This window comes from Phocoena phocoena, chromosome 10, assembly GCF_963924675.1.
Source record: "Phocoena phocoena chromosome 10, mPhoPho1.1, whole genome shotgun sequence".
Lineage (NCBI taxonomy): Eukaryota > Metazoa > Chordata > Mammalia > Artiodactyla > Phocoenidae > Phocoena > Phocoena phocoena.
Genome location: NC_089228.1, coordinates 17,885,712 through 17,912,270, shown reverse-complemented (window position 1 = coordinate 17,912,270; position 26,559 = coordinate 17,885,712). Strand labels below are relative to the sequence as shown.

Genomic DNA, 26,559 nt, shown 5'->3' with positions numbered 1-26,559 from the left:
ATTATATATTCCTGGCAACGTGCCACTGCGGGGACAGAGAGGAAGGCCTGGGAGGCAAAGAAGAAAAAAGAGCAAGAGGAGGGAGGAAAAAACTACAGCAGCAACACGCTGCTTGAGTGAGCTGAGAACTTTAAGGTTTATTTTTTGGTTTATTTCTTTTTTCTCCTATTTGAGCCTGGCTCGACACACTTCAATTCACGCCTCCAATTCTGGGTGTCTCAAATATTTGAACAAGAAAAAGAAACTGAAAGAGGAATCATGTTAAAGAATTTCCCCTTAAAGCTGTGTAAATGTATAAAAATTATGATTTCAAAAGGAAGCCAGGTAATTCCTGGCTCTCCTGCCACTGATTTACTCTGTGATGACAATCGCCAACACTTAGAGTATGCTAAGGATTTTAAGTACATTGTCTAGTTCAATCCTCATGACAAGTCTGTGAGGTAGGTACAGGATGTCCACAGCAACCCAGAGAAGTTGCAAAGTCACACAGCCAGCCTGTGGAGGAGCAAGGCATTAAACCCAGAAACCCACATTTACCTTCTATGCATAACCTGATACTTGGCACATTTACAAGAGGTACTTTCTGTACAACACAGAATTCAAGTTGTTCTACCTTTATCACATGCCCTTGCTGTTTTTAAAGGTGATTCTTAGAACCACCGTAATAGCTAGCAGAATATGAGTGTGCCTGAAGCACCAGTCTGGATATATGCCACAGGTCAGATAAAGATAAAGGGTCAGGAAGGCCAATGGTTAAAGGCACCGACTGGCTTAACCTTCTGCTAAAATTACACATAGAGAACTAACTCAAAGCACGGCTGACACAGAAAACAGGACCTAGAACAAGCTGCAATTGATCAAAGCAGAGCAAGTTAAAATTCAAATCAAAGGTAATGCCGTCTCTTGATTTTTAGGGCAACTAGCGCACCCTTGTGGACAGAAAACTTAACTACACAACCACCAATTCCTCCCCAGACCACTTCAGTAAAATACTGAACCCAAACCGGGGAAAATGATTCACTAGAGAGCACTGATGATTTAAGTTTGAGCGAACTTTCTGAGCAGATCCACATGGCATATACAGTTAACTATCTAAACTGTGTTAGCAATCTCGTACCTGAAAATTCGCCTACATGATATGGGAGGTCTCTGAAAGATTCTTAAACTCAAATCAAATATTAAACCAAGGATCTGTTGAAAACAATGTAAACAAGAGTCATTATTTATAAAAGAGTTTCCGTTGTGCAACATAGAGTCCATTCCAAAAAATTACAATGGCAATTTTTCAACCTGGTAGAGATCACCTAAACTCTAATGAAACCTAACTACAAAAATATTTACTGCAATATTTATTTATTCTACAAATATTTATTGAGTACCTATTACATAACAGGTTCTTTCTAGGCTCTAGAAAGAGAGCAAATAGCAGGATATTGCATTGCTATGCAGAGGATCAAAATACCGTGCTCCAACAGCTACTTCAGAATGAGTGGTCAAAACAGACCATAGCAGAACCCTGTAAACAACCCGAATGCCCACCAGTGGTAAACAGACCACGTGGCCACTAATCGTGACACAAATATACAACAGAACACTAGGCAGGCTTTAAAAGCCTCAGGTAGGACTGTAGGTGCTGATGAAAGAGGTACAGCATACACTACAAACTGGGGAAAGCAGTGAGAAGAGAGTGTATATGAATCTATGTGTACACATTTCTTAAAGCAAATATTTAGGTGTCAGGATATGCATTAAAAATACCCCAAATTGGGCTTCCCTGGTGGCGCAGTGGTTGAGCGTCCGCCTGCCGATGCAGGGGATGCGGGTTCGTGCCCCGGTCCGGGAGGATCCCACATGCCGCAGAGCGGCTGGGCCCGTGAGCCATGGCCGCTGAGCCTGCGCATCCGGAGCCTGTGCTCCACAACGGGAGAGGCCACAACAGTGAGAGGCCCGCGTACCGCAAAAAAAAAAAAAAAAAAAAAAAACCCAAATTGTTTGTAGTGATTCCTTTCAAGAAGAGGAATTTGGAGTGGGGAAATTCTATATTCCATTTAACGTATTTGCATGTGTGTTTGTGTGTGTGTGTGTGTGTGCGTGTGTGTTTGTGTGTGTGTGTATTCCTTTCATTTAAACACTAAATTTTGGGGGGGGTTGTAAAATTGTTCATTCTCAAATACTGCACAGAATAGACTTTTAAAATTTTAATATACTTTTTATTATATAATTTCCAAGTATACAGTGTTAAAATTCAGCATTTGTATATACTACAAAGTGATTTGTATATACAAATACTGATTTGTATATACAAATTCAGCATTTGTATATACTACCACACCACAAGTCTAGGTGTAGTATTTTTAATCAGTGTAACAGTGTAACTAAATCAGTGTAACAGAAAACACTGACCTACTAGAAACTGTTTTAATTCTAATTTACAGACTTAACACACCAACCCCCCACTTAGAGGTGTTAATACAATGCCCATCTAAGAAATGACTGTGTGTAACAGTTAGCCTAATATTAAATATGGCACAGCAGTCTCTTGTGGCTCATAAAACCCCCAGCTCAGCCTTCGCTGGTAAAAACTGGCTCACCTGTTCTCTGTAAGGTACAGAAAGGAAGATAATTAGTTCTGCTTCCACATGAAACCACATGTGAAAAAACTAGGAAGAACTTAACAAATTCATTCAACAAAGGGATTGAAAACTGGGTCTCTTCTCACCATTTCTAATACTCAAATGCCCTTGCCACAGAGGAATAGTCAGATCTCTCAAGCAGATTATTCAACAACTACAAATATTCTGTTAGTGTCCCTAAATTTGATAAAAATATAAAAAATTTTTTAAAAATTTAAAAGACCCCAATGATTCAAAAGTAAAACATATTCCAAAAGAATTTTCCAAGACAAATAAGTGTAATTATTGAGTGGCATTTCCCAGTCTGGGATGAAGACCCATTTCCAAAATTAACAAATCAAAATAACGTCTTCACTCTATGAGGCAATTATAATTGTGTTTTTAGGAAAGGCAGTAAACAAATGACCTAATTTTGAGTTTCTTACCTAACGCAGCAAGATTTTCTTGTTCCTGACTCTTTCCCAAAGAAGCCATCATTTTTGAATACAGATCAATCCACCACGGATTATATTCCAAAACCTGTTTAACTGCCTCATCTTCAAAAAAGTCAGCTCTGGGGAAAAAAAAAATATGAAGGGGCTTGTTACACAGAGTTAGGCTGGTTTTCACTTTTTAAAATTTTACCTTAACTCATCACATCTGCACTAGAAATACAGACTAAAAGTACATTTCAAGGAAAGACTGAGCACTGCTATTACTTTCGTTGTGGTTACTAATAGTCATAAATAAAAAGTAAGCACTGGACTAAAGGGATATTTGACATCTGTGATCTCTTTAGACAGAAAGTACAGAGAAGACCAGTGCCTTTCTGAAGTCCCATGCCCTGTACCACAGCCATGTGGGATGAAGTGAATCTGAACACACAATGGACTGAAGCCTAGGGCTTGTGCGAGGTTTGCAAATATCACAGATTTTTGTAAGGTTATATAGTTAAAGGAAAGCATCTTTTCACTCCACCAACAAAAAATAAATAAACACATGAGAAGATTTAGGATACTACATATCCACAGATGTCTCACACACACACACACACATACACACACACACACACCCCTTATTTTTTAGCATGTGCACTCATGTTTCCTTCCATGATGCAATCTATTTTATTTAGCTGTGCTAATCTTAATAGTTCCTTTATTTAAAACTATTGCAAAAGATAAAAGCAACCTTTGTAGAGAACAAAAAATTAATTTTCCCGCAATTTACTTTCTCAGTTTTAACTAGGAAAATAACTGCTACATTCAAAATATACTCTTGGAGGTCACTTATTCAGAAACTATACGGTCTTGCACTCAAAGTTGGAAACTGATATTCTTGGGAAAAGAATAACAAAAAGTATATAACTCATGGTGGAAAATTCATTTATATTTCAGGTAATTAGAACCTCAAGACACTGGCTGTTTTGGTAAACTGGATTTCCTAGCTCACAGTTTTGTGACCTTAAATATTTTTTCTTTCAACTGAGATACTGAAATTTTTTTTTCATTTATTTATTTTTGGCTGCGTTGGGTCTTCGTTGCTGCGCACAGGCTTTCTCTAGCTGTGGCGAGCAGGGCCTACTCTTGCAGTGCGTGGGCTTCTCATTGCAGTGGTTTCTCCGGCTGTGGAGCACAGGCTTTAGGCACGTGGGCTTCACTAGTTGTGGCACACGGGCTCAGTAGTTGTGGCTCGTGAGCTCTAGAGCGCAGGCTCAGCAGTTGTGGGGCACGGGCTTAGCTGCTCCGCAGCATGTGGGATCTTCCCGGACCAGGGCTCGAACCCATGTCCCCTGCATTGGCAGATGGATTCTTAACCCCTGTGCCACCAGGGAAGTCCCTGAAATATTTTTAAAATTAAAAAGATCACAGACAACTCACTGAGTTCTTTGGATGTGCCAAGCACTGCACTAAGTACTCTTCATCAATTATTTCCTTGAATCCTCACACCACCCCCACAGGCAAGGGGTGCTATTAATACTCCCCTTTTACATGAGTGGAAACTGAGGGTTGGAAAAATTGTATATCATGGTTAAGGTCAAAGAACCAGTAAGAAGCGTGGCCACAATTTGGATCCACTGAAGTCTCAGTCTGAAACCCAAGCTATTAACCAATACAAACATTCCAATTTTTATGACTGAGGACATGAGGCACCTACTGGACAAAACTGAACAGCAATTATCTTGAAATAGTAATTCTCAATATCAATTCCTGTCAGGATCAGGCTGCTGCCCAGGACACTGGCCTCGACAATTCGGTGGACCACAGTGCCCTTTGCTAACTTGGGATGTTAGCAGACATGACTGGAGAGGGAATGGCTTCTGCTTTGGGATGGGCTGCTTGAGGTGTCCTTGCAGGACATACAAACAAAGACCTGTCCAACAGGCGGTCAGACATGCAAATCTGATGCTCAAGAGAGACACCTAGGAGTCCTGAGCATTCAGACAGTTACTGAGGCCAAAGAAGAGGACAGAGTGCCCAGGGAGAAAGAAGTGGCACAGTGAGAGGAAAGGGTGTCGAAAGCTGGGGTACCAAGGACATTTAAGTCAAGGGTAGAAGAAGAAGAGCCCATCTGAAAAGACGTTGTTTTCTCCCCAGGAGAAAAATACTGGGGAAAATTGCTTCTGTAGAACAGTATCTCTGCCACCTTCATGCCCTACCCCACAAAAGAATTTCAAAGTGTTTTGAGTAAAATCTCACTAATACAGTCCCTCATCTAAATTGGGATGGTTTATTCTTTATGATGCCCAAGATCTGAGGTCAACTGATGTTCTACTTTCCCAAATAAATTATTTTCAACTTTTTAAATGCCATTAATTCAACGAGCACTCACTGAAGACCCTCTACATGCGGGGTCGGGCCAGTGAAGATCAGTAAGACTCAGCCCCTGCCCTTCAGGGCACCACAGTTTAATGGGAACCACAGACACAAACCCAGAATGTTACAAAACCACGCGGTAAAAACAAGATGAGCTATAACACACAAGCAGCTCCTATGCCAACTTGGAAGGGAGGGTGCCAGGGGGTGACAACTGAGCCCAGCCTTAAAGGGTAAGTCAAAGTTTTTCAGGGAAAGCGGGACGGGGTGGGGAAATAGTCAGCAAAGGGAAACCAGGAGTAAAAACTGTGTGAGAAGCGGTGTAGTACAGGCGGGGAGATGCAAACATTCGTCACCACCATAGTATGAAATGTGGGCAGGGGGTGGCAAAAGAGATGCTACAGAGGCAGGTGGCGCCCAGATCACAGAGAACTTTCTATACATGCTAAGGAGTTAGAAGCTTATGCTGTAGGCAAAGGAGAACCCAGTAAGGGTTTAAGCAGATTTTCACTCTCAGTACCTAAGACATCTTGCTGGTAGTCTTATGGTTGATGGATCTGCAGAAGTGCAGGCTGGAATGAGAGATGCCAACTGGGTGTTAGGGGACAGCTGCAACAAGCCAGACACAGACCACAGACGAGGGCCAGGAAGAGACGGAGTGAAGGACAGAGCAAGGAGATAAACGGTACAATTTCAGGATTGATTGAAAGGGTGGGATAAGAATGAAGTCAAAGATGAACCCCAGGTATCTAACCTGGGTGACTGGGATGAAAAAAAGGGCATTCCACCAAGCAGAAAATTCAGGAAGACTTTACAGGTAACATGATGAGTTCGATTTTGAATATGTTGAAACAAAGGAGTCAGTGAGATGCCCAGTCGCTCTCTAAACCCTTAACCTGGCTTTTCTTCATAGCACTTATCACAGTCCAAATACTATCTACTTCTGCACTAGAGTGTAAGCCACATGAGGGCAGCTACCTTGTATTCACCACACTCTCCCTGCTGTCTACAACGCTGCCTGGCACGGAAGTCATTCAAACAGATATTTGTTGAACAAATAAGTGCGTATGTGAAAGGATGAATAAGTGACATGCTTATCCCAGTGCTTTTTCCTAAGGTTGCTGTTTTGAATAAAGAGCCACCTTGGAAGCAGATGATCCTCTTCTCAGCCTTCTAATTACTACTTGTCATTTTGAGATTTCCTCAGTAAATCCAGAACCCTGATCAGTCTGTCATCTTCTTTAACAAATGTGTAGCACTGTACATTACAATTTTACTTAACGCCCCGGATCACGAGGTACAAACTACTATGCATAAAATAAACAGGCTACAAAGATATACTGTACAGCACAGGGAATATAACCAATATTTTTTAATAACTTTAAATGGAGTATAATCTATAACAATTTTGAATCACTATGTTGTACACCTGAAACAAATATAATATTGTAAATCAAATATATCTCAATAAAAAATAAACAAACAATAAAGAGGGCCTTCTCTTGTTCCAAAAAAAAGGCACCCCAAATGCTATACGATCATTTTTGTCCCTTTTCTTATCTCATAGATATTTTGAATGTTGACTAAATTCTTTTACTTTCTCCCAAAGAAGGAAATAAATGAGATTTTATGAACTGGTTGAAGTAAAAAATATGCCAACAATTAAAAAACACTTTGCCTGGGAAGGAAAAGAAAACACCACTCTCAGCAAGAGAAAATATGAAAACTTAGCTATAATAAGCAAAAGGGAAAGGACTATGAAGGAATGTTTCAAGATGCCTTCAACATATTTTACTGCAAAAATACTACTCAAAAGGAATTATAAATGGCAAGAAATGGATAGAAAAAAAAATAATTGTTTATGGATCATCTATATGACCAGCATTCTGCTGGGCTGCAAAACATAGGGGGCAAAAAAAAAGTCACACACTGGTACCCATACTTTACAAGAGAGGATTTTAAAAACAATAATAATCTGAAGTCATTTATATGTGCCTTTGAAACGTGTACATTTTTGTACATAGTCAATTTACCTTTCCGCTTTAGGATGAAATTAAAATTAGTTTTCCTTAAGCTCCTAAAAACTCCGACAACATGAAGAGACATCATGACTTGTGAGGACAAGTCAAACAACTTGAAAATGTCATACATTATGCTAATGTAATATATTTTATATTATGTATTACACTGGCACATATATGTATTACGTATTACCCATTTACGTATATTGGTATAAATGTCTAATACAATGCATGCAATGTACTGTCTGCATGGTAGATAAGAATTTACAATAAACTTTTTCCTCCACTGTACTAACCGTTAAGAACAACAAAAAAAGCACTGAGCTAAAAAATTCACTGAAAATTTAAAAGAATTTTGCTTGCACTTCATTTAATACAATACATTTGGGTGAGTCAGTCAATAAGTAATGAGTAATGCAAAAATGACAATTCGCTGAAGTCTTATTCCTACCAGAAAAGTCACAAAGAACCTTTATCTCCTGACACCCACTCTCCAACTTGCCTGTGACTCAACTTAAGCCACTCGTGTAAAAAAAAATCTTCCTGGAGAAATGCGAGGAACATTTCATGCATACTGTTAAAGAAAATGTGGTTTTCTGGATAAAGAACCAGAAGATGGAGAAAAATAAGGGCTGCTTCTAATATCACACTGCTAAGTATAAATTCCAGTTTCTTGATTTTCTCAGACCATATCCCTATACTTCGAGTTTTAGAAGAGAAGAGATAGGCAGTTCTGCTAATTAAGCTCCCTCCCACTCGAAATTTCTGTCTTGTAAGGCTCAATCTGTTCTCATGCTTGCCCGGGAAATTTGGTGACAATGAAATGAAATCTTTCTGCTTTAAATATTCAGCATGATTTTAAACGCGTTTCTTCAAATTATTCTTCAGTGGACCTTTAAAATCACAATTGGAGAGATAAAGGTAATTAGAAATGGCAATGTAAATGGAGTTGAATCTCCCAGACGTCCTCCAAAATATAACCCGCCCTGCTCTTACTCAGCTTCCCTCAGGATGTCCAAGAGTTCCCCCATTCATCACTGCACTTCACTCAGCCCATTTGCACATCACAGGATATATTTCTGCCACTCCAATTAGTCTCCCACTGTGTCACAGGAGATAGAGGGTTAATCACAAGACCAACGGCAGTTAAACTGAGAGTGTACATGAAAAGGAAACACAAAATGACAAATGGAAAGACGCTTTTCAAGTCCTGGCCGAGCCACTTAGTAGTGGTGTGACCTTGGATGAGTCCCTTAACCTCCTTTCCTCAGCTGTTGTGAAAACTGAATTAAATAATCACATGAGAGCACTTGACAAGCTGAGAGCACTATACAAGTATAAGGGAATATGATGATGATAGCTGCATATATATAACAGTTTTAAAAATCGTGGGCCCAGAACTTGGGAAGAATAATAATTGAGGTCTACATCAAAACACGACTCACATCCTAGGAAAGCCACTGAGTACCCACAGAGGCCCGGGGACAACCACTTCTTTGAAAGAAGTGCTGCTATCGAGTCCAATGAGAGACATCACAATCTTTCCGAGGCAAGTGATTATTTACCTGCCCATTAATTAGATCTGTTCCTTAGACAAATATAAGCCCGATAGAGACACACGATGGCTCAAGACACAATTAATGCAGGTGGGAAATACAGCAAAACTTAAAAGTAGATTTTGTTTATACCCTACCCCAATGAACAGTTATTTGTTAATTTGAAACAGATCCTTGATTACAGGTGCCAGTGGATGAAAGTGTTGGGAAAACCCTGGATCAGCCAAGAAACGTGGGACATGTAGATTCAAATTCTTAAAAGAAATTGAAACACGTTTTCAATATATATACCATTAATCACAACAAAGAGTCTCCTGAAAAGAATGGTACCTACTATTCTCATGAATGCAATGTTCTATTTTTAAGTTTGGCGAGGAAAAAACTCAAAGTACATTAAAAGACTTCTCTGGTGCTGCAATGGGGTAATGAAAAACAGTATCTTACAAAGATCACAGAGGTGTAACAGTTGTAGGTTAATTCAAATGTCAACTAAGGTTGTGAGCCATCACTAAATTCTAGAGTCCAAAAAAGCACATACCTAACAGTTAAAAAGATACTCAAAAAATTTTTAAATACTCAACGTCAAGTAAATTATTCAATCCTCAAAAAAAAAAAAACCCTCAATACTCACAGGTAATGATCAGGATCAAACTTGGCCAGCTCAGCAGCCAGGCGTTTCTGCCTTCGTTCGGCTGCAGGGGTGGAATCTGGATCCTTAAGATCGATAACATCACTCAATTCATCCTAAGAACACCCAGGAAAGAAAGAATAATTGCTATCTCCTATTTCAGCGATGAAAAATCTCATTTTGTACAAAATGCCCAAACACAGGAAGAATCTAATTGATCGGTAAGCCGTGATACCACGTGTGACATTTAGATTCAAATCCAGCAAATGTTTGTTAGACACCTAACTACCCGCCAGGCCCCGTTAGAAGCTTTCACATCAATTATGTCATCTAATCCTTAAAACAAACAAACTGATTAACATAGATTAAGGCTATAAAAGTTTAACATGAAAAACAGAGTAATCCTCTGGAAGCAAACAGGAACATTTAATTCTGCATTCATCCCCCCATTTACTCCCGGAGATTTGAAAGTTAGGAAAGGCAAGATGAAATAAATTTCTAGACCCAAGACAGAGCTGCTGCTGCCAGGGGTGCCACATCAGCAAACCAAAACTTGGTAACTTCCGTGTCCCTGTAAATACTCGTCTTGAACAGAAATGCAGGCTATCCAGTCGACCCCCGCCCCCCCCAAGGCCAAGCTAATTCTGGGCTCTGTCCTTATTTCCTTGTCCCTTCTCACCCCTAACGAGAATTGTTAAGGGCAATTTTGATAGATATGACTTTCCACTTGAAAATTTACAAATCCAGTCCCAAGTAATATTCAACCTTACTATAATCATCTTCACCTGGATGAATACACACTGCTGTATGGCTTGTTTCCTAAGCGCAACCCTACAGAAAACAGGTGTATTAGTAAAACCACCTACAATACCACATGGTCTTTTTTCTTTTGATCAGAATTATGAAGGAAAGAAACTTTGTACAATGCAAAATACTCCTAAAGCTCTTTTTTTTTCTTTCTTCAGTCTGCCCTTTCCTACTACCAACCGCAAGGGATAGTAGGCAAACCGGAAGCAGCTTGAAGACTATTAGCTGAAAAGAAGTCAAGGGAAATAAGTTGGTAGACAGTTGTGGACGCAAACCATTAGAACAGACTTGTAAATTGAATGGTAGGTTAGTGCCTAATACCCAGGCTTAAAGTCGGCAGCTATAGCACAGCAAAATCACTACAATGAAACCAGCTACACAGAATCGGCCAGGGACAGACTAGGATACAGAACTCCCCACACAATCATAATTTCTGCACTTAAAAAAAAAAAATCTCTCATCCCTATCACAATCCACTGAGCTCAAGTAACATCAACAACATTTAATATAAGCACATTCTAGTACAATGAAGGAGCCCAGGGAACTTTCTGGAAGTCACATCCAGAACATCTTAATACTTTTAAGTACAAACATTCTGGGCAAAAATCAGATCACTGGCTGTCCCCAAGCTTAGGAAAATTTGCATTCCAAAAGTTCTTTTACAATTTACTTTTGGAAGACTCAGAATGTATTTTCCTATAGACATACTATGATAAATAACAGAGATTCTCGGGGCAGCCCGCAAGTTTATTCAAGTCAAAATAAACTGTAAATAGAGCACTCACAATACAAAGTTCACAAGTGTGCAGCAATGCTTCCATGGGAAAACGCTTTCAGAGCTCTAGTTTCACCCATCAGAAGCACCTCTCCCCTGAGCAGGACATCCTGGACTCTTCCTCGCTTCTCTGCCTCCTTACCTGCCTGGCATCAGCTCCTCAGCCACAGAGCCAGGAGGGGCGGTGAAGCGGGCCCTGCGGGAGACAAGGACGGTGCTGTGTCCGCAGGACTCTCCTCCGCTGGATGAATACTCAGAGCCGCTTCCTGCCCAGGGACCCCAAGTCCCTCTCCCCAGCAGCCTCCAGTCCCTGGATTTGTTTCCTCCTTCGAGCCCCAAGGAGTTCCCTGCCTCCTGCCCACCATGACACACACACATTTCTGAAAACAGCCTGATGAGGTAGAAGAACTGTGACTCTGGAGTTAGACAAACTCTGAATTTAAAAGCCAGGTCCAGTCTAACTGTGCAACCTCTCTGAGCCTCAGCACCCTCACTGTGAACAAACTAGACACGCCTCCGTCACAAGGCTGGGACTACTTTCCTCTTGCTGCTGTAACGAAATGCCACAAATGTGGCTTAACACAACACAAACGTAGAGGTCTAGAGGTCACAAGTCCAAGGTCAGTCTCACTGGGCTAAAACGAAGGCGAAGGCAGAGTTGGTTCCCTTTCGGACGTTCCGCGGGACCGTGTGCTTTCCTGCCCTTTCCACCTTAGAGGCTGGCTGTCCTCACTCCTGGCCTAGGAGCCCCTCATCACAAGGCTCCTTCTCCCTCGGCTTCCGTCATCATGCGCTTGCTTCTCTGTTTTCACTTTGACTCTCTGACCTCCCTCTCGTAAAGACCCTGTGCTTAGACAGGGCCCACCTGGATAATCCAGGATAATCGTCCCATCGCAAGATCCTCAGCCTCTTCACATGTGCGCAGTCCCTTTCGCCATGTACTTAGTACGTGGGGTCAGTACGTGGACATCAGGGGCAGGGGTGAGGGACAGCATTCTGTCTCCCATAGGCTGTTAGAAGGGTTAAATGAACTAATATGAGCAAGGCCTAAGTACAGGGTGTGATCATTCAAGAACGTCAGTTGCTTTATCTCTGACTCCTGGCTCCACTGCTGTTCCCTGTGGCTCAGGCGCTGACTTCCTATTGAGAGCACATACCCTCCCTCCTCTTCAGCTGCCTCACTTGCAAGTAGTAAGAAAAAAAAAAAAAAAATTGGGGAGCCAGGGAGGATTATAATGTCCTGCTTCATTATTTCATCTGGACCAGATACAAGGTCAACAACGGGGTATAATCTTTCAGACTCACATTTCTGAGGATAACTGGACCGAAGTAACCCCAGGCATTTCAAAACCTTAACTGCATCAAGAATAAACCCAGACTCTCACCATGGCTCAAAGCGCTGCAGAATCTAGCTGCTGTCTTGTACTTCAACCTCATCTCCTACCTTCCCCTTCTGGCCCAAATACACAGGAGCCACACACCAGACTTCTTGCCATCTCTGGAGCACTGAGTCTCTGCGCTTACAGCACCCTTCTCGTCATTCAGGACTCAGCAAATGTCACCTCCTCCAAGAGGCCTTCTCGGGGCCTCCTGGCCAAAACAGCACCACCCCGCCCCGGCTCTCACATCACCCCCTTGTCCTTCACTTGTATCTGAAATTATCTTGTTGATTTGCCCTTTAGACGATTACTATCTGTCTCTCCACTAGAATCCCATGAGGGCAGAGATCTGGTCTGTGTTTTTGCTTACTGTACCCCCAGCACCCTGCCTGGTGTTCACTTTCAAACTGCTCATTCGGCAAACAGCGTGTGAGGGTCTGCTCTGGGCTAGACGCTGCTCTGGGTGCTGGAGACCTGGAAATAAACATACAGGCAAGGCCCCTGTTCCCATGGGAGTGAGAATTCAACAGCCAGAAGAGGATTCTCCCCCTCCTCCCCCAGCCTCCAGACTCAGGGCGTCCACACAGCTGCGCAGCTCGTGCCCCGCAGAACGTGAACGTCCACAGCAGTGCAAGCCCCGCCCAGGCCTGTCCTTCGCACGGTCATCCGCAGCGGCCCTGTGCCCACTGGACCCTCAAGAGAAACTGGAACTAAAAAGTGAAGTTAGCATGGGGTAGTGAAATCAGCCTAAGGCATCTGTCAACCAAAGGGAAGGAAGAAAAGAGGATGAGAAATGACACACTACAGCAGGGTGAAAGTGATTCTCTTTGTTTTGAAAGCATTGCTAAGGTCACTGCTAGGAGAGCTATTTAAAGACCAGAGACTCTAGGATTGTTGCTGCTGGCAGCCACTGTCACCAGGAGCCTGCTGTGAAGCCCTGACTTGGAGCAGCCAGAGCAGCTTTCCAAAGGCGCCCTGTGGCTGGCAGCAACTTCAGAAAGGAGACAGACAGAGAGAGAGAGAGAGAGAGGGCGAGCGCACGCACGCGCACGCATCTGTATGGGGAGGGGGGTGACAGAGAATTTGTTTCAGCACACATATTTTTATTTCCATCTCAGTATCAGTATAAAATACAGATGCTCACAAGCCAACCCTGTGTAAATGGCTGGTGGGAAAAAAAATATGAAGGACTATACCCTGTCCCCCAATAAAGGGTTAAATTATTCACTTCAGAGAAGATACCTGGGTATTGGAATTATGGATGATGTTTTACTTTCTTTGTTATACTGTACTTTCAAAATGAATACGTATCACTTTTATCGTCAGAGAAAAATGAAGCTATATTTCACTTAAAGGGCTGGTGGTGGAAAGAGACTAAAAATACTAGTAAAGTATGAGTAGTCAGCAAAACTCTATGGATATTTTCTCATCCAAAGGCAGCACCAGAGAAACTATAAACTTGGGAGAAAACATTTTCTCACTAGTTGAGAAAACAGTGGTTTCTTAAACACATCATTTTAAAACAGATGTTCTCAAAGCTCTTATTTATGCAATAGTGGTCTCAGTTTCCTCTAGCTGGTTTACTAGCAGAGCAAGGTCTTAGGTGGGGGAATAAACTAGGAGTTTGGGATTAACATATATACACTACTATATATAATAGATAACCAACAAGGACCTACTGTATAGCACAGGGAACTATACTCAATATTTTGTAATAACCTATAAGGGAAAAGAATCTGAAAAAGAATATATATATATATATATATATTTTTTTTTTTTTTTTCTCTCTCTCATTCCTTTATAGCTTTAGACGGGTAATCCCAAAATAGACTGACTAATACTACTCTCAGCCAAACAATTAAGATCCATTTGCTGTAGTTTCTGCTGTAGAAAAAACTGACTCTACTCTTACTACCTCAGAGATGACCTGGGAATGTGATTAGGGAGAGAGAATACAGAGAAATGATAACTCAGCAGAAAAACATAAGGTTCTGAACGAAGTATCTCATCAGCAATATTTGCTCTTAAGTAACTCCCAATTTTGTTCCCTTTAAGGAGTCTTGAGAGCATTTTATATTTCTCAAGGGCAGAGGTCTTTCTAGCATCCTATTCTTTTTGTCAGAGAGTTTTCACAATGTAGCATCTCCTTAAATTTTCTAAATGGCCTTATAAAGTAGGTGAGCAAATTTATCCCTATTTTACAAAGAGCAGACAAAACTGATTTGTGGTCAAATAACTGGCCGGCACCCGAAATCTAAACAGAGGTACGAGTGGGACTAAAACATAGGTCCTTTAACTTTCCTTAGCAGACTCAAATATGTCTTACTATAATAAACCACATGCTAAGCAGGTTTAACATCCTCTACCCAGACAGGGATGAAGTTAAAATCAAAAACTGTTCGCCACCATTTCTTTCATTTAAAAAAAATTAAGACCCCATTATGTTGTTTTCTGTAGTACAAATAGAAAATAATCCAGAAACTCCATTTCATTCATGAAGTAGAATTTACTACAATGTTTGAGGAACAGAAAGAGTAATGTCATTCCTTTTTAGCCTAACTGACAAACGATCAGATTTTAACAAGAGATTACATTCAACCCCCATCAAGAGTAAATAAACAGAAGTGCCTACTGTATATCAAGAACTAAACAATTTCATCAAAAGCCACAAACCCATTCTCACCAGGAATATTCTGTCTCATTTACATACAAAACAGAAGAGACATCAAGCCACAAGTATACGATTTTCATTTTTTAGAGGTATAAAACATAAAGCTTTTCAGGAAGTATGATGAGAGAGGGGTTCTGTTCTGTATTTTGGAAACTTCAAGTCTACAATAGCAAATGAAGTGGAAAAAAAAGGAGACCAGGGCACCTTCCATGTGTAAGCGCAGTGAGACTGGGCAGCACAGCCAGTGCAACGGAAGGGAGTGAACGTCCGTGTAACGACTACGTACAAGGAGCTGTGGTTTGTGCTCTAAATACGTCACCTCCTACAATCTTCATAAAAAACCTCCAGGTATAAGCAGAACTGAAATTAAAATACGCAAATAGTAAAACCCTTGGTATATACCAAAGTCTTTTAGAAAAACATACCTGTAACCGCTGAAACACTCCTGAGCGTAAGTTTCCAAACCCATAGTGGCACTCCGGATTCAAAGTACTTTCTGGTACCTCTTCATAGGGGGACTGTTCAATTTCCCAATCAAACTCTTCATCGTCATCTTCTACTCCTTCCTCAGAAACCTCAGAAGCACCTAAATGTGCGAAATACTAATTTGTTAAAGCGTTGGATTTCCTAGGTACAACCTGGGGAAGAAAAAGTATAGGAAAAAAATGCCTGCCCATGTCCCCAAAAGACATGTATAAGGATATGAATAGCCCCGCTATTCTTTTTTTTCTTTAATTGAAATACAGTTAATGTACCATACTAGGTTCATTACAGGTGTACTACATAATGATTTGACATTGGCAAACATTATGAAATGATCACCATCTGTCTCCTTACAAAGTTATTACACTACTATTGACCATATTCCTTACACTGTATATTACATCACTGTGGCTTGCTTATTATGTCACTGGCGGTTTGTATGTCTTAATCCCCTTTACCTATTTCGCCCACCCCTAGTCTCACTAATCTTATTAGCGAAAAAAAAAAAAAAATAGAGCCAACCCAAAGTTCCATCAGTAGCAGGATGCATAAATAATAAATGCAATGAAAGCAAAACATATCTCAGCTATACGTGGATAAATCTCACAAAAATGTTATGTGAAAGAAGCCAGATAGCAAACAACGCCTACCGTATGAATTATATATACAATTCAAAACCAGGCTACACTGAGGGTAGTGGTTACCTTGGAGAGTAAGGAGGGTGAAATAACCAGGGTAGGATTCCAGGATGTGGGAAACGTTCCATTTCTTGACCTAGGCAGTGTCCACTTTATATTTACTACACTGAATTGTAACCTTCTGATTTTAGCTCAAGAGGCCAATATTTTGCCAAACACAGAGATGCTATTTCAATTCGTCCCAAAACATGACTGACCTACAGGTTCAACAGAGTTGTTTCTGTCTTTAACTTATGTGTCAGCAAATGAACTATTTTCACATGGTGTCACATGACTTCCTTATCTTGTCACCTGAAGTATTTTCTCCAATTTCCTATTTGCTATATCCCTTTTCCCCTAGAAACACACAGCATTACAAATATTCGTTTACCTGTATTTCCTCCCAAAGGCAATAAACATACCTATTTCTTCCACAAGTGGTTTTGCAGTCCTGGATTTTCTTGGTGCCAGTAGAGCAGTTAACATGTTCAGCCCTTCAAAATGCTGGCCAGGAGTTTCTTTGGGCAATCGAATGGTAAAAATTCCTTAAAGATAAATTTGTTTTATGCTTAGCTAGATTTAAAAATTCAAAGACTTCACAAATACAGTTAAGAAACAGGTATCTTGGTAAACTGTAATTCTATTACATAGAGCTCCAAAATTACGCCCTTATTATACAGTTAGTGAAAAAGGCTCAAACAAGATTTTTCAGAACCACTGTTTCAGCTGTCACCTCTATGAGAAATTAATCTGTTAAAGCCACAGAATGCTTAAATCCTACCCAATATCACCTTCACCTATTTATAATAGTAAAGGTTCAAGTCAAAAATGCAATGGCCTGAGAAGGCAATAGCTTAGGGTTACCCGTAGCTACTCATAAGATTTATTTCTGGACTCGGGGGGGAAAATCAGGATACTTAATCCAATGAAGAACAGCAGCAGTTTCAAATATACATGAAATCTTAAATAAGGCAATGACGGCTTGATAAAGTTCTTGATATCTCAAGAAATATATCCCTAAAGTCTGTCTAACGCAGACCCAGATTCCATCTGTGTACTCCTTTTCTTTCCTTGACTGGGTTTATCAGCTTCATCTAGGCTTGCCTATGAATGGATTACATTATTCACTACTCTTACATTTTAAAACAGTTTACCTCTTTCAGTGCACTTAACCCATATTCTAATGTATCAGCTACAACTAAACCCAAATATTTCCACATATACAACCTTCTTAAACCCCCATATACTTTCAAGATTTAATAACTTTACTCCTGTATGCAACTTACTGCAATTAAAAGCAGATTTACTACCTAGAAAGGCAGTTTCATTATACTTTATTACCACATTAGTTATACTGTGCTATGGGTTAGAACTTTGTCATTTAACTCTTTCATCCCATCTTTCCTCCCTTACCCTAGTTCACTGAGGTCAATAAATAGTCACTGAATAAATCACACAACAGTACACAAGTTTATTCTTACTCCAGATCCAGTGACAAAGGAAAATCCAGTGGTTTCTACAGAAGGAAAATAAATGGTTTCAAGACAAGTTGAAATGAAGGGCTTATCAATTAGGAGTAGAAAATTCAATCAGCCTTTAAATGCCCCCTATGGACAGTTTCTCTCTCACTTACATGTAATTAAATTTTAAGATTGAAAATTGCACAAGAAAAAAGAATATATATACAAATACATATATATATATAAATATGAATATATATACTGAATCACTTTGCTGTACACCTGAAACTAACACAATATTGTAAATCAATTATACTTCAATTAAAAAATAAATTTTTAAAAACTGTAATTTTTTAATTAAAAAATTTTTTAAAAAGAAAAAGAAACATTCGACTCACAACTTACAAAAATCATCCACATCTTTTCTAATCAGTCACCTCCAACAATCTAACTTACTAAATGGAGGGAGAAGTAGGAAATAAAACTTCTAGAAAGCAAAGCCAGAGTATATGACCAATTGAACTTTACTTTAAAGAATATTGTGAAGTACTTTAAAGGACTGAGGAAATGTAATTGTTAAAAATCCATGAATAACAGGCACTGGACATTAAGAAACGATAAAGAGTGACAGGGGCAGATTGCACTTGCCATACACCTAAAGGTCCCCGTAGTACATGAGATTATTATTTAACTACTCCAACAGGAAGAATCCAAAGAAAAAAAACTAACAAAAATTCCAAAGGCAATACCTTTATCTGCAGCGTAGGATCCCTGCTCGCTTCCATTTTCTACAATTCTTCCAGGAAGGGTTAATCTGCAGATTTAATAAAAGGTCTCATGAAGTCCTTAAATTACAAAGCATCATAAGGGACCATCCGTGATAGTAAACATCAACAATTTTAAAAGGATAATCCTAGCATTTAAATTTTACAAACTAAATAACTTACATTTCTTCTCTAGCTAAGAAGAAATCAGAGATGACTCATCTTTCTGTTTGAATAGGCGCTGTCACTGATAAAACACTTAAAAAGAAAAGCCACAATAAATATTAGATATCATTACTGTTACAGTTTTTTCCCTTCCTAGTGGGAGTTATTTATATACCTGGTGCCTGATACAGCATGGGCTCAATAAAAGTGTACTAATTAGCTTCCAAAAAAGAATCAAGAAATGAGAAAGAATAAAGAACCAACAAAACCAACTGTTTATATTGGGCAAATTACTACTTTTAAGTAGTACAAAAAAAGGCAGAAAGCAAAAGGGTTTTTCTCATATCTCATTAATACTATATGGGGATTTCCCCCTCTTTCCTACTGAAGGACATGAACTGATTTCCCTGTTTGCAGTTTTACTCTGGGTCAGTCAGTCTTCCACCGAGGCCCCAAAAGAATTCTTCTAAAACAGAAATTTGATTGTCACTTTTCTATTAAAAAAGCTTCTCTCGCTGCCTTGATACTGACTAGACAATTTAAACTCACCAGTACTACATGAGGCCAACTCCATTCCACTCCAAACTTAAAATATGAACCTCCTTTCCTCCCACACCCCCCTCCTCCATGCCACCTATTCTAACATCATCACCATCATCATCATCATCATCATCATCAAATTTGGCAGACCCCAAAAGGTCCGGGGCTTTCCAACCTACCTACCTTTGATCCCAATGTTTCCTGAAGCTACAACACGTTTTCCAAACAAAAATCTCTTCTAAACTCAGCCTAAAGATTCAGTTACGAATAAATTAGTTTGTTATCATGCATACAAACACTAACTTTACTCTCAGAATCTAAATTAAGTCCTTTTGTGGACTTAAGTCCAAGTTGTGCCATTTACTAGCTCTGTAACTTTCTTGGTACAAGTTCATTAACTTCAAGGCTCATATTCATCATTCATAAAAAGGGAAAAATAACAGAATCTATCCTAGGGTTACTCTGAGGAAGAAAGGATAATGCAAAAAGCTTAGTGGCTGGTACAGTAGGCAAGCATTCAGAAAATGTAAACTATTATTATCATCTCCCTTTTCCTAAACCCTTTGTAACTATAGAGTTAAATTCATAATGCGTGATGGTGAAATCATATTCGCTCACAGATCTGCCTTCCCCACTAGACTCTCAATTCCTCAAGGACAGGGGTGAGGTTTTATCCATCTCTGGTATACTGTAGCAAACTGTATTTCCAAAGATGGTCCATCTCACATCACTCCTCCCAACAGTGCAATCTATGTCCCCTCCCCTTAAAAGTGAGTGGGCTTCTGGAACTGTTTTAACCCATATAATATAGAAGTGACACTGTGATTTCTGAGGTTAGGTTATAAAAGATGACATGGATTCTGCCTTGCTCCCTGGAATATCTGCCCTTAAAACCTTCAGGTATCATGGAAGTGGTCCAACTCCCTGAAGGAATCACAAACTAGACCATGAAAACAGAACACACAGGGAGGTCCTGAGACCACTCGAGAAGAGATTCCCTCCTCCACCCACCCTATCAGTCCCCAGTTGCTTCAGCCCTTCCTGTCCCAGGTCTAGCCACCATGTGACTACAACTAAATTAAAGACCTCAAGCCAGAACAGCTCAGCCAAGCCCTTACCAAATTCCTAAGGCACAAAAACCAGGAGAGGGAGTTAAATGATTGTTGTTTAACACCATTAGGTTTGGTTATTTAGCAGCAGGTAACTGCAACAGTAAGATGCTCTTAATAAATAATAATACCCACCACTTATTGAATACATAATTACCAGGCACAGTAATAAGGATCATGCATGTATTATCTCAATCCTCACATCAACTCTTTAAGATCACTAATATTAGTTCCATTTTACAGATTAGGAAACTGAGACTAAATAGCTTGCTAAAAGTCACAGAACTTTAAGTGTGCTCAGACCCACAACTCCCGAGCCTCTGCTACCCAAGGAATGGATGAATTTGTATTAAAACTACTCTTTAAATTGCAATTGCTTCACACGTCCTCTTACTTTGTCTTCATTAAAACTCCCAAACTTAAGCAAGTGGCTTTTATTTTGAAATTTTTATTGTATTGTATTTATTTTACAATCCTATCTCATTTGATATCTTTTCTCTGAGCCTCTGCGCTCTCATCTGTAACATGGGTAAATAACAGAACCTACTTTATAGGACTGTCCTAAAATCAAGTGAGATAATTTACATAAAGCAGTAACCTGAAGTAAAAAGTCAATAAATGTTTCTTAACACCATCAGCGTCTTCTACCCATTCTTCACGTTCTGGCTTAAATGTCACCTCTTCAGAAAGGCTTTCCCTGGCCACTTTGTATAAACCCAGGCTCCTTTTTATTCTCTATCAGTGCACTTTACTTTCCTTCAGAGAAATTACCACAATTTGTAGTTATATGTTTACTTGTTTATTGTTTTTCTCTCCCCACTAGAATGAAAACTACGTAAGACACCACCACATCCCCAATACCAAAAACAGAGTCTGGAATATACCATGAGCTCGATAAATCAAGCAAAAGAACGAAAGAGTGAAGAAGTAGGGAAATGCAATATATTCGGATAGATGGATTAAGTTAAGGCCTAATAGATGTCTGAGCAAAACTGATTCAGGCCCAGTGAAGGAACCAGCTCAACTCAAGAACAATGTCTGTGCTGGGAAAGTACTTAGTTGGGCAGGAAAGGTAGGCTGGAATGAGAAAGATGAGGAGAATGGATTTTCCCTTGGCGGAAAGGAGAGAACAAGGTATTGACAATGTTAAGTAAGAATAATCTGGCTGTGTCCTCTCTAAAATGGGGCTAATAATAATGCCTATCTCTAAGGATCGCTGTCCAGGTAAAATGAGACAATGCACTCAAGTACTTAACCCGCCACCTCGCACTGCTTGCCCGCCACACGAAAGGGGAGGAGAAGGGGTTAGCTGCAAACTGCTGTTACGGTTCTTCAAGGAGAAAAATGCAAACAGACAAGTGCTGAAGGTCCCTCCCTGAGGCTTGGGGGGCAACAACCACAATGAGGGGGCAAAAACCAAACAGAGAAGCAGACAACGAGGAGGTAGGAGAACGAGAGGACTTTGGCGGCGGTGGGGCCAAAGAAGGCGAAAATTTCAGGGAATAGGGAGCGGTCAGCCAAGAGGTCAGGGAACAGAACGTGGACTGAGAAAAGTCAAATGGACGGGTCAGCTGGGAAGTCAGCGCGCGCTGTCCCAGGGCAAGGACGACTAAAGCAGAGCGAAAAGAAAACAGAAAAAGGGACAAGAACTAGGGCAACAGGACAGAAAATGGAAAGGCGATATAGTCCCAAACTCCACGTTTTACAGTGGCTCCGGAATCTCTTCCAGGCGGGGATGTAAGAAGGTTTAAGAAAGGATGACCTCAGAATGGGAGAAAATATTTGCAAATGAAACAACTGACAAAGGATTAATCTCCAAAATTTATAAGCAGCTCATGCAGCTCAATAACAAAAAAACAAACAACCCAATCCAAAAATGGGCAGAAGACCTAAACAGACATTTCTCCAAACAAGATATACAGACTGCCAACAAACACATGAAAGAATGCTCAACATCATTAATCATTAGAGAAATGCAAATCAAAACTACAATGAGATATCATCTCACACCAGTCAGAATGGCCATCATCAAAAAATCTAGAAACAATAAATGCTGGAGAGGGTGTGGAGAAAAGGGAACACTCTCGCACTGTTGGTGGGAATGTGAATTGGTACAGCCACTACGGAGAACAGTATGGAGGTTCCTTAAAAAACTAAAAATAGAACTACCATATGACCCAGCAATCCCACTACTGGGCATATACCCTGAGAAAACCATAATTCAAAAAGACTCATGTACCAAAATGTTCACTGCAGCTCTATTTACAATAGCCAGGAGATGGAAACAACCTAAGTGTCCATCATTGGATGAATGGATAAAGAAGATGTGGCACATATATACAATGAATATTACTCAGCCATAAAAAGAAAGGAAATTGAGCTATTTGTAATGAGGTGGATGGACCTAGAGTCTGTCATACAGAGTGAAGTAAGTCAGAAAGAGAAAGACAAATACCGTATGCTAACACATATTTATGGAATTTAAGAAAAAAAATGTCATGAAGAATCTAGGGGTAAAACAGGAATAAAGACACAGACCTACTAGAGAATGGACTTGAGGATATGGGGAGGGGGAAGGGTAAGCTGTGACAAAGCAAGAGAGTGGCATGGACATATATACACTACCAAACGTAAAAGAGATAGCTAGTGGAAAGCAGCCGCATACCACAGGGAGATCAGCTCGGCGCTTTGTGACCACCTAGAGGGGTGGGATAGGGAGGGTGGGAGGGAGGGAGGGAGACGCAAGAGAGAAGACATATGGGAACATATGTATATGTATAACTGATTCACTTTGTTATAAAGCAGAAACTAACACACCATTGTAAAGCAATTATACTCCAATAAAGATGTAAAAAAAAAAAAAAGAAAGGATGAGCTTCTGCAACATCCAGAACGCACGCCTGGAAGAGTTCGCTTCCTCAGCACGTGCTGCAGGGACCTCGGGAAAACGTAGTCGTGATGCTGAGAAGTGCTCTCTTGTTCTTTCATCCTCCCTCGATAAGCAGTTATTTAATGAGTGAATAAATGTATAAATGAATCCCCAAAACACGCTTTTCCCGGAGCCAGGCACCCGCAACTCGCCTGAGAAAGTACGGCTTGGCGTAGAACCTGAAGTCGACCCCCTCGAAGTAGACGTCGAACTCGGAGACCCGGGCGTAGGGCACGCGGATAGCGACAGTCAGGAAGTCGGGGTCCTGGCTAAGGTCGAACGCCGGGGTCAGCATCACCACGCCGGACTCTGGTGCCCAAGTCGGTCACTCTCGCAGCAGTCGCAGTCCTGCCGCTCAAACTCTCCAAGAAGTCCCCACGGTCCGGTGCCCCTTCTGTTAGACACGGCGCTTCCGGCTCGAGGCGGAAGTGCTCGTGCGTGAGAAAGGAAGTCCCGCCCCACGGCGATCTCCGTGGAGACGGGACGCTGTTAGTGGGGAGGTGGAGAAGGAAAGTGGTGAATGAGCCTTTGGGCGCAGAAATTGAACCCAGGGCATAACTTGGAAGAACCTGGGCTAGAGTCTGCCTTAGACCCACCAAGCCTCTTTGGAGGTTCTTAGAGATGATTTGAACATTGGCTTTGCAGGCAGAGAGACCCGCGTTTGAATCCCTTCTCTCCTATTCGCAGCTGTAAGACCTTGGGGAAGTTACAAAACCTCTCTGTACTTCAGATATCTCTTCTATAAAATGAGGCTGGAACATAGACTCGTAGAGATGATGTGAGTACAGCACGGAATTATGCATGTAAAGCTCTAACAACATACCTGGCAAGTTGTCAGTGTTCGGTGTGTTGGAGCCGTCACCGCAGTAGCCACAGAAGCATCGTTACTGTGGTTTTCCTTAGTTCTCACCTGCTTTGTCAACAATTCCCCTTTCTCCCTCTCCCTCTCCATCTGTCTCTACCGATTTCTATCTCCTCCTTCTCCCCCTACACGTCCCTCTCCCTGTATCTTTTTCTGCCACTTTCTCTCCTCTTCCTAGCTCCTATTTAAACAGAATTTTCTTGTTTAGAGAGCGTCCATCCCACTTAGCTCGTTTAATCTACACCACGAACTCCGAAGAACACGACTCACAGAGATTAAGCAGTATGTCTTATGATCATGCATTTTACAATTACCAAAACCCAGAATGTCTGACTCTTAAACACTGTTAGTGCCTGCAATTGACGAATTGCAATGCCTCTGTACTTTACCCTCTTTCATTTTCTCACTTTTCTCCTTACACTTAATCGAGGTCCTCTTTTCTGTCTTTTTTCCTTCTCTTCCTTGTATTTCCCCTTTTTACTCTATGCTGGTCATACTGTCCTAATGCCTCTCTCACTAGTCTCCCTCCTCCCGTGCATATTCCCTTGGCCTTTCTTCCCTGTCATTTTATTTCCTGTTACTCCACCAGTAACTAGAATAGTCCAGGAAATGTTTTTATTTCCTGGGTTTAAATATCAGTGGAAGATGGGTGAAAGTCATCTCTGGGGACAGTGGACCATATAACCTCAAAAGCCTTTTCAACCTCCAATTTTTTATGAGTCTTGAAAATTAATTAAGACTCATTAAAGCATATTAACAGGAGTAAATAAAATAAAAAATTCAAAATAAAAATCATTCAGCTTAAATCTAGGAGTTTTGATAAAGACAAAGAGGTTATGTGTAAAACAGTTTAAAGAGCACTCTTTACACATTCATCCATTCCTTGGGTGGCAGAGGAACTAATTGAATTGACTGAATACTCACTGTGTGCCAGCACTGCACAGTATCCTTTATAATGATCTCATTTCCCCATTGACAGCTCCGTGAACTAGGCTTTATATATCCCCATGGTTTGCACAGGATTACACAGCTAGTGAGTGGTGCAATGGAAATTGAAACTCAAGTGAGTCTGATAACTGAGCCCAAGCTCTAAAATACTATAGAGCTGACTCCCTTTAATATTACCACATACCCAACTTTTTTCCCATTGTAAGCACAAGGCTCGCTGCTTCAGAACATATTGGGCCTTATAAATAATAGGCACTCAATAATGAAAATAAATTGATACAAACTTGGAAATACTAAAGCTCTCAAAAGGTCCCTTGAGATAGACCTTTGGCTGGATCATTCCAAATTAGCTTCTCTAAAAAGAATCTTTACACTTACCATGGGACCTCATTCCTGGAGGTCACAAGCATTAATATTTTTAAATTATTAAAAGCTATGCATGAGGAAAGTCTGTTTGAAAGCACTTTACAAAGTAGAGCTGTGCATTTCCTGGATGTTTTACTCTTTGTTTGGCAACACACACACACACACACACAAGATTGCAACACAGAAAGAGTATATGGTACATTGCTGCTGTTATTTATTTCGATGAAATATATATTGCATTTGCTATATCATAAAATACTGATATATATAACAGGGATTTGTTTACTTGGATTTCTAATTAGTGATAAATTACACCAGTTAGAAGCTCATTCTCTTTTTTAAAAAACAGACTACAGATAAAGTTCCCTTGATTGCTGTCCAACTTCGGTCTTTTCTTCTGCTTCCCCAAGAGTAATCCATCTAGCCACTCTTGCAGAGCTTTTTATATTTCTATGTACATATTTCTAGGCACCCTGTTACTTTATGTCTGTATGTGCATGGGTACATTATCACACTATAAATGTAAGTCTGCAACATTATTTTATTATTTTTCTTGGGTACTTTTTTAGGCATATCAATATCGATTCAAAGATCCAGTTGAGTTCCTGTTTCTAGATATAGACGTTGCTTGAAAATAAACACATCATTTCAACGTTTCATTTTAACTCTGCTTTAGAGGGAACGCAAACAAGAATGAAAATTTTCATTATTTTTGAGCATTTGAAGTTGCTGTATTTATTTATTTTTGTTTGTTTTTTCCATTTTCTTAAGGCCTACTTTTGGATGGCCTTTCACTACTTTAAAAATAGTTTTTTCTGTGGCCAATTTATTGAGGACAAGCATATAACCTGCCATCTCCAATTATATTAAATTAGCCCCCCTTCTGGTCTAACAAACTTAATTGTGATTCACAAGGCTCAAGATTAAATGTCAAATTAAAAAAATTTTTTTCCATAAACAATTCCAGTTTCAACCCTATTACAAAGTGCTACTA

The 26,559-nt window shown here is 40.3% G+C and overlaps 1 protein-coding gene across 1 annotated transcript in view; it reads right to left on the bottom strand.

Moving 5' to 3' along the window:
* SHQ1 (SHQ1, H/ACA ribonucleoprotein assembly factor) overlaps positions 1-23,684 on the bottom strand; it is an 88,645-nt gene extending 64,961 nt beyond the window's left edge. The window contains 6 exon segments of the mRNA XM_065885890.1: positions 3,059-3,186; positions 9,634-9,746; positions 15,688-15,848; positions 16,845-16,967; positions 18,632-18,696; positions 23,542-23,684. Coding sequence (XP_065741962.1) covers positions 3,059-3,186; positions 9,634-9,746; positions 15,688-15,848; positions 16,845-16,967; positions 18,632-18,696; positions 23,542-23,684 — 733 coding nt within the window.
* Positions 23,685-26,559: the final 2,875 nt, after the last annotated feature.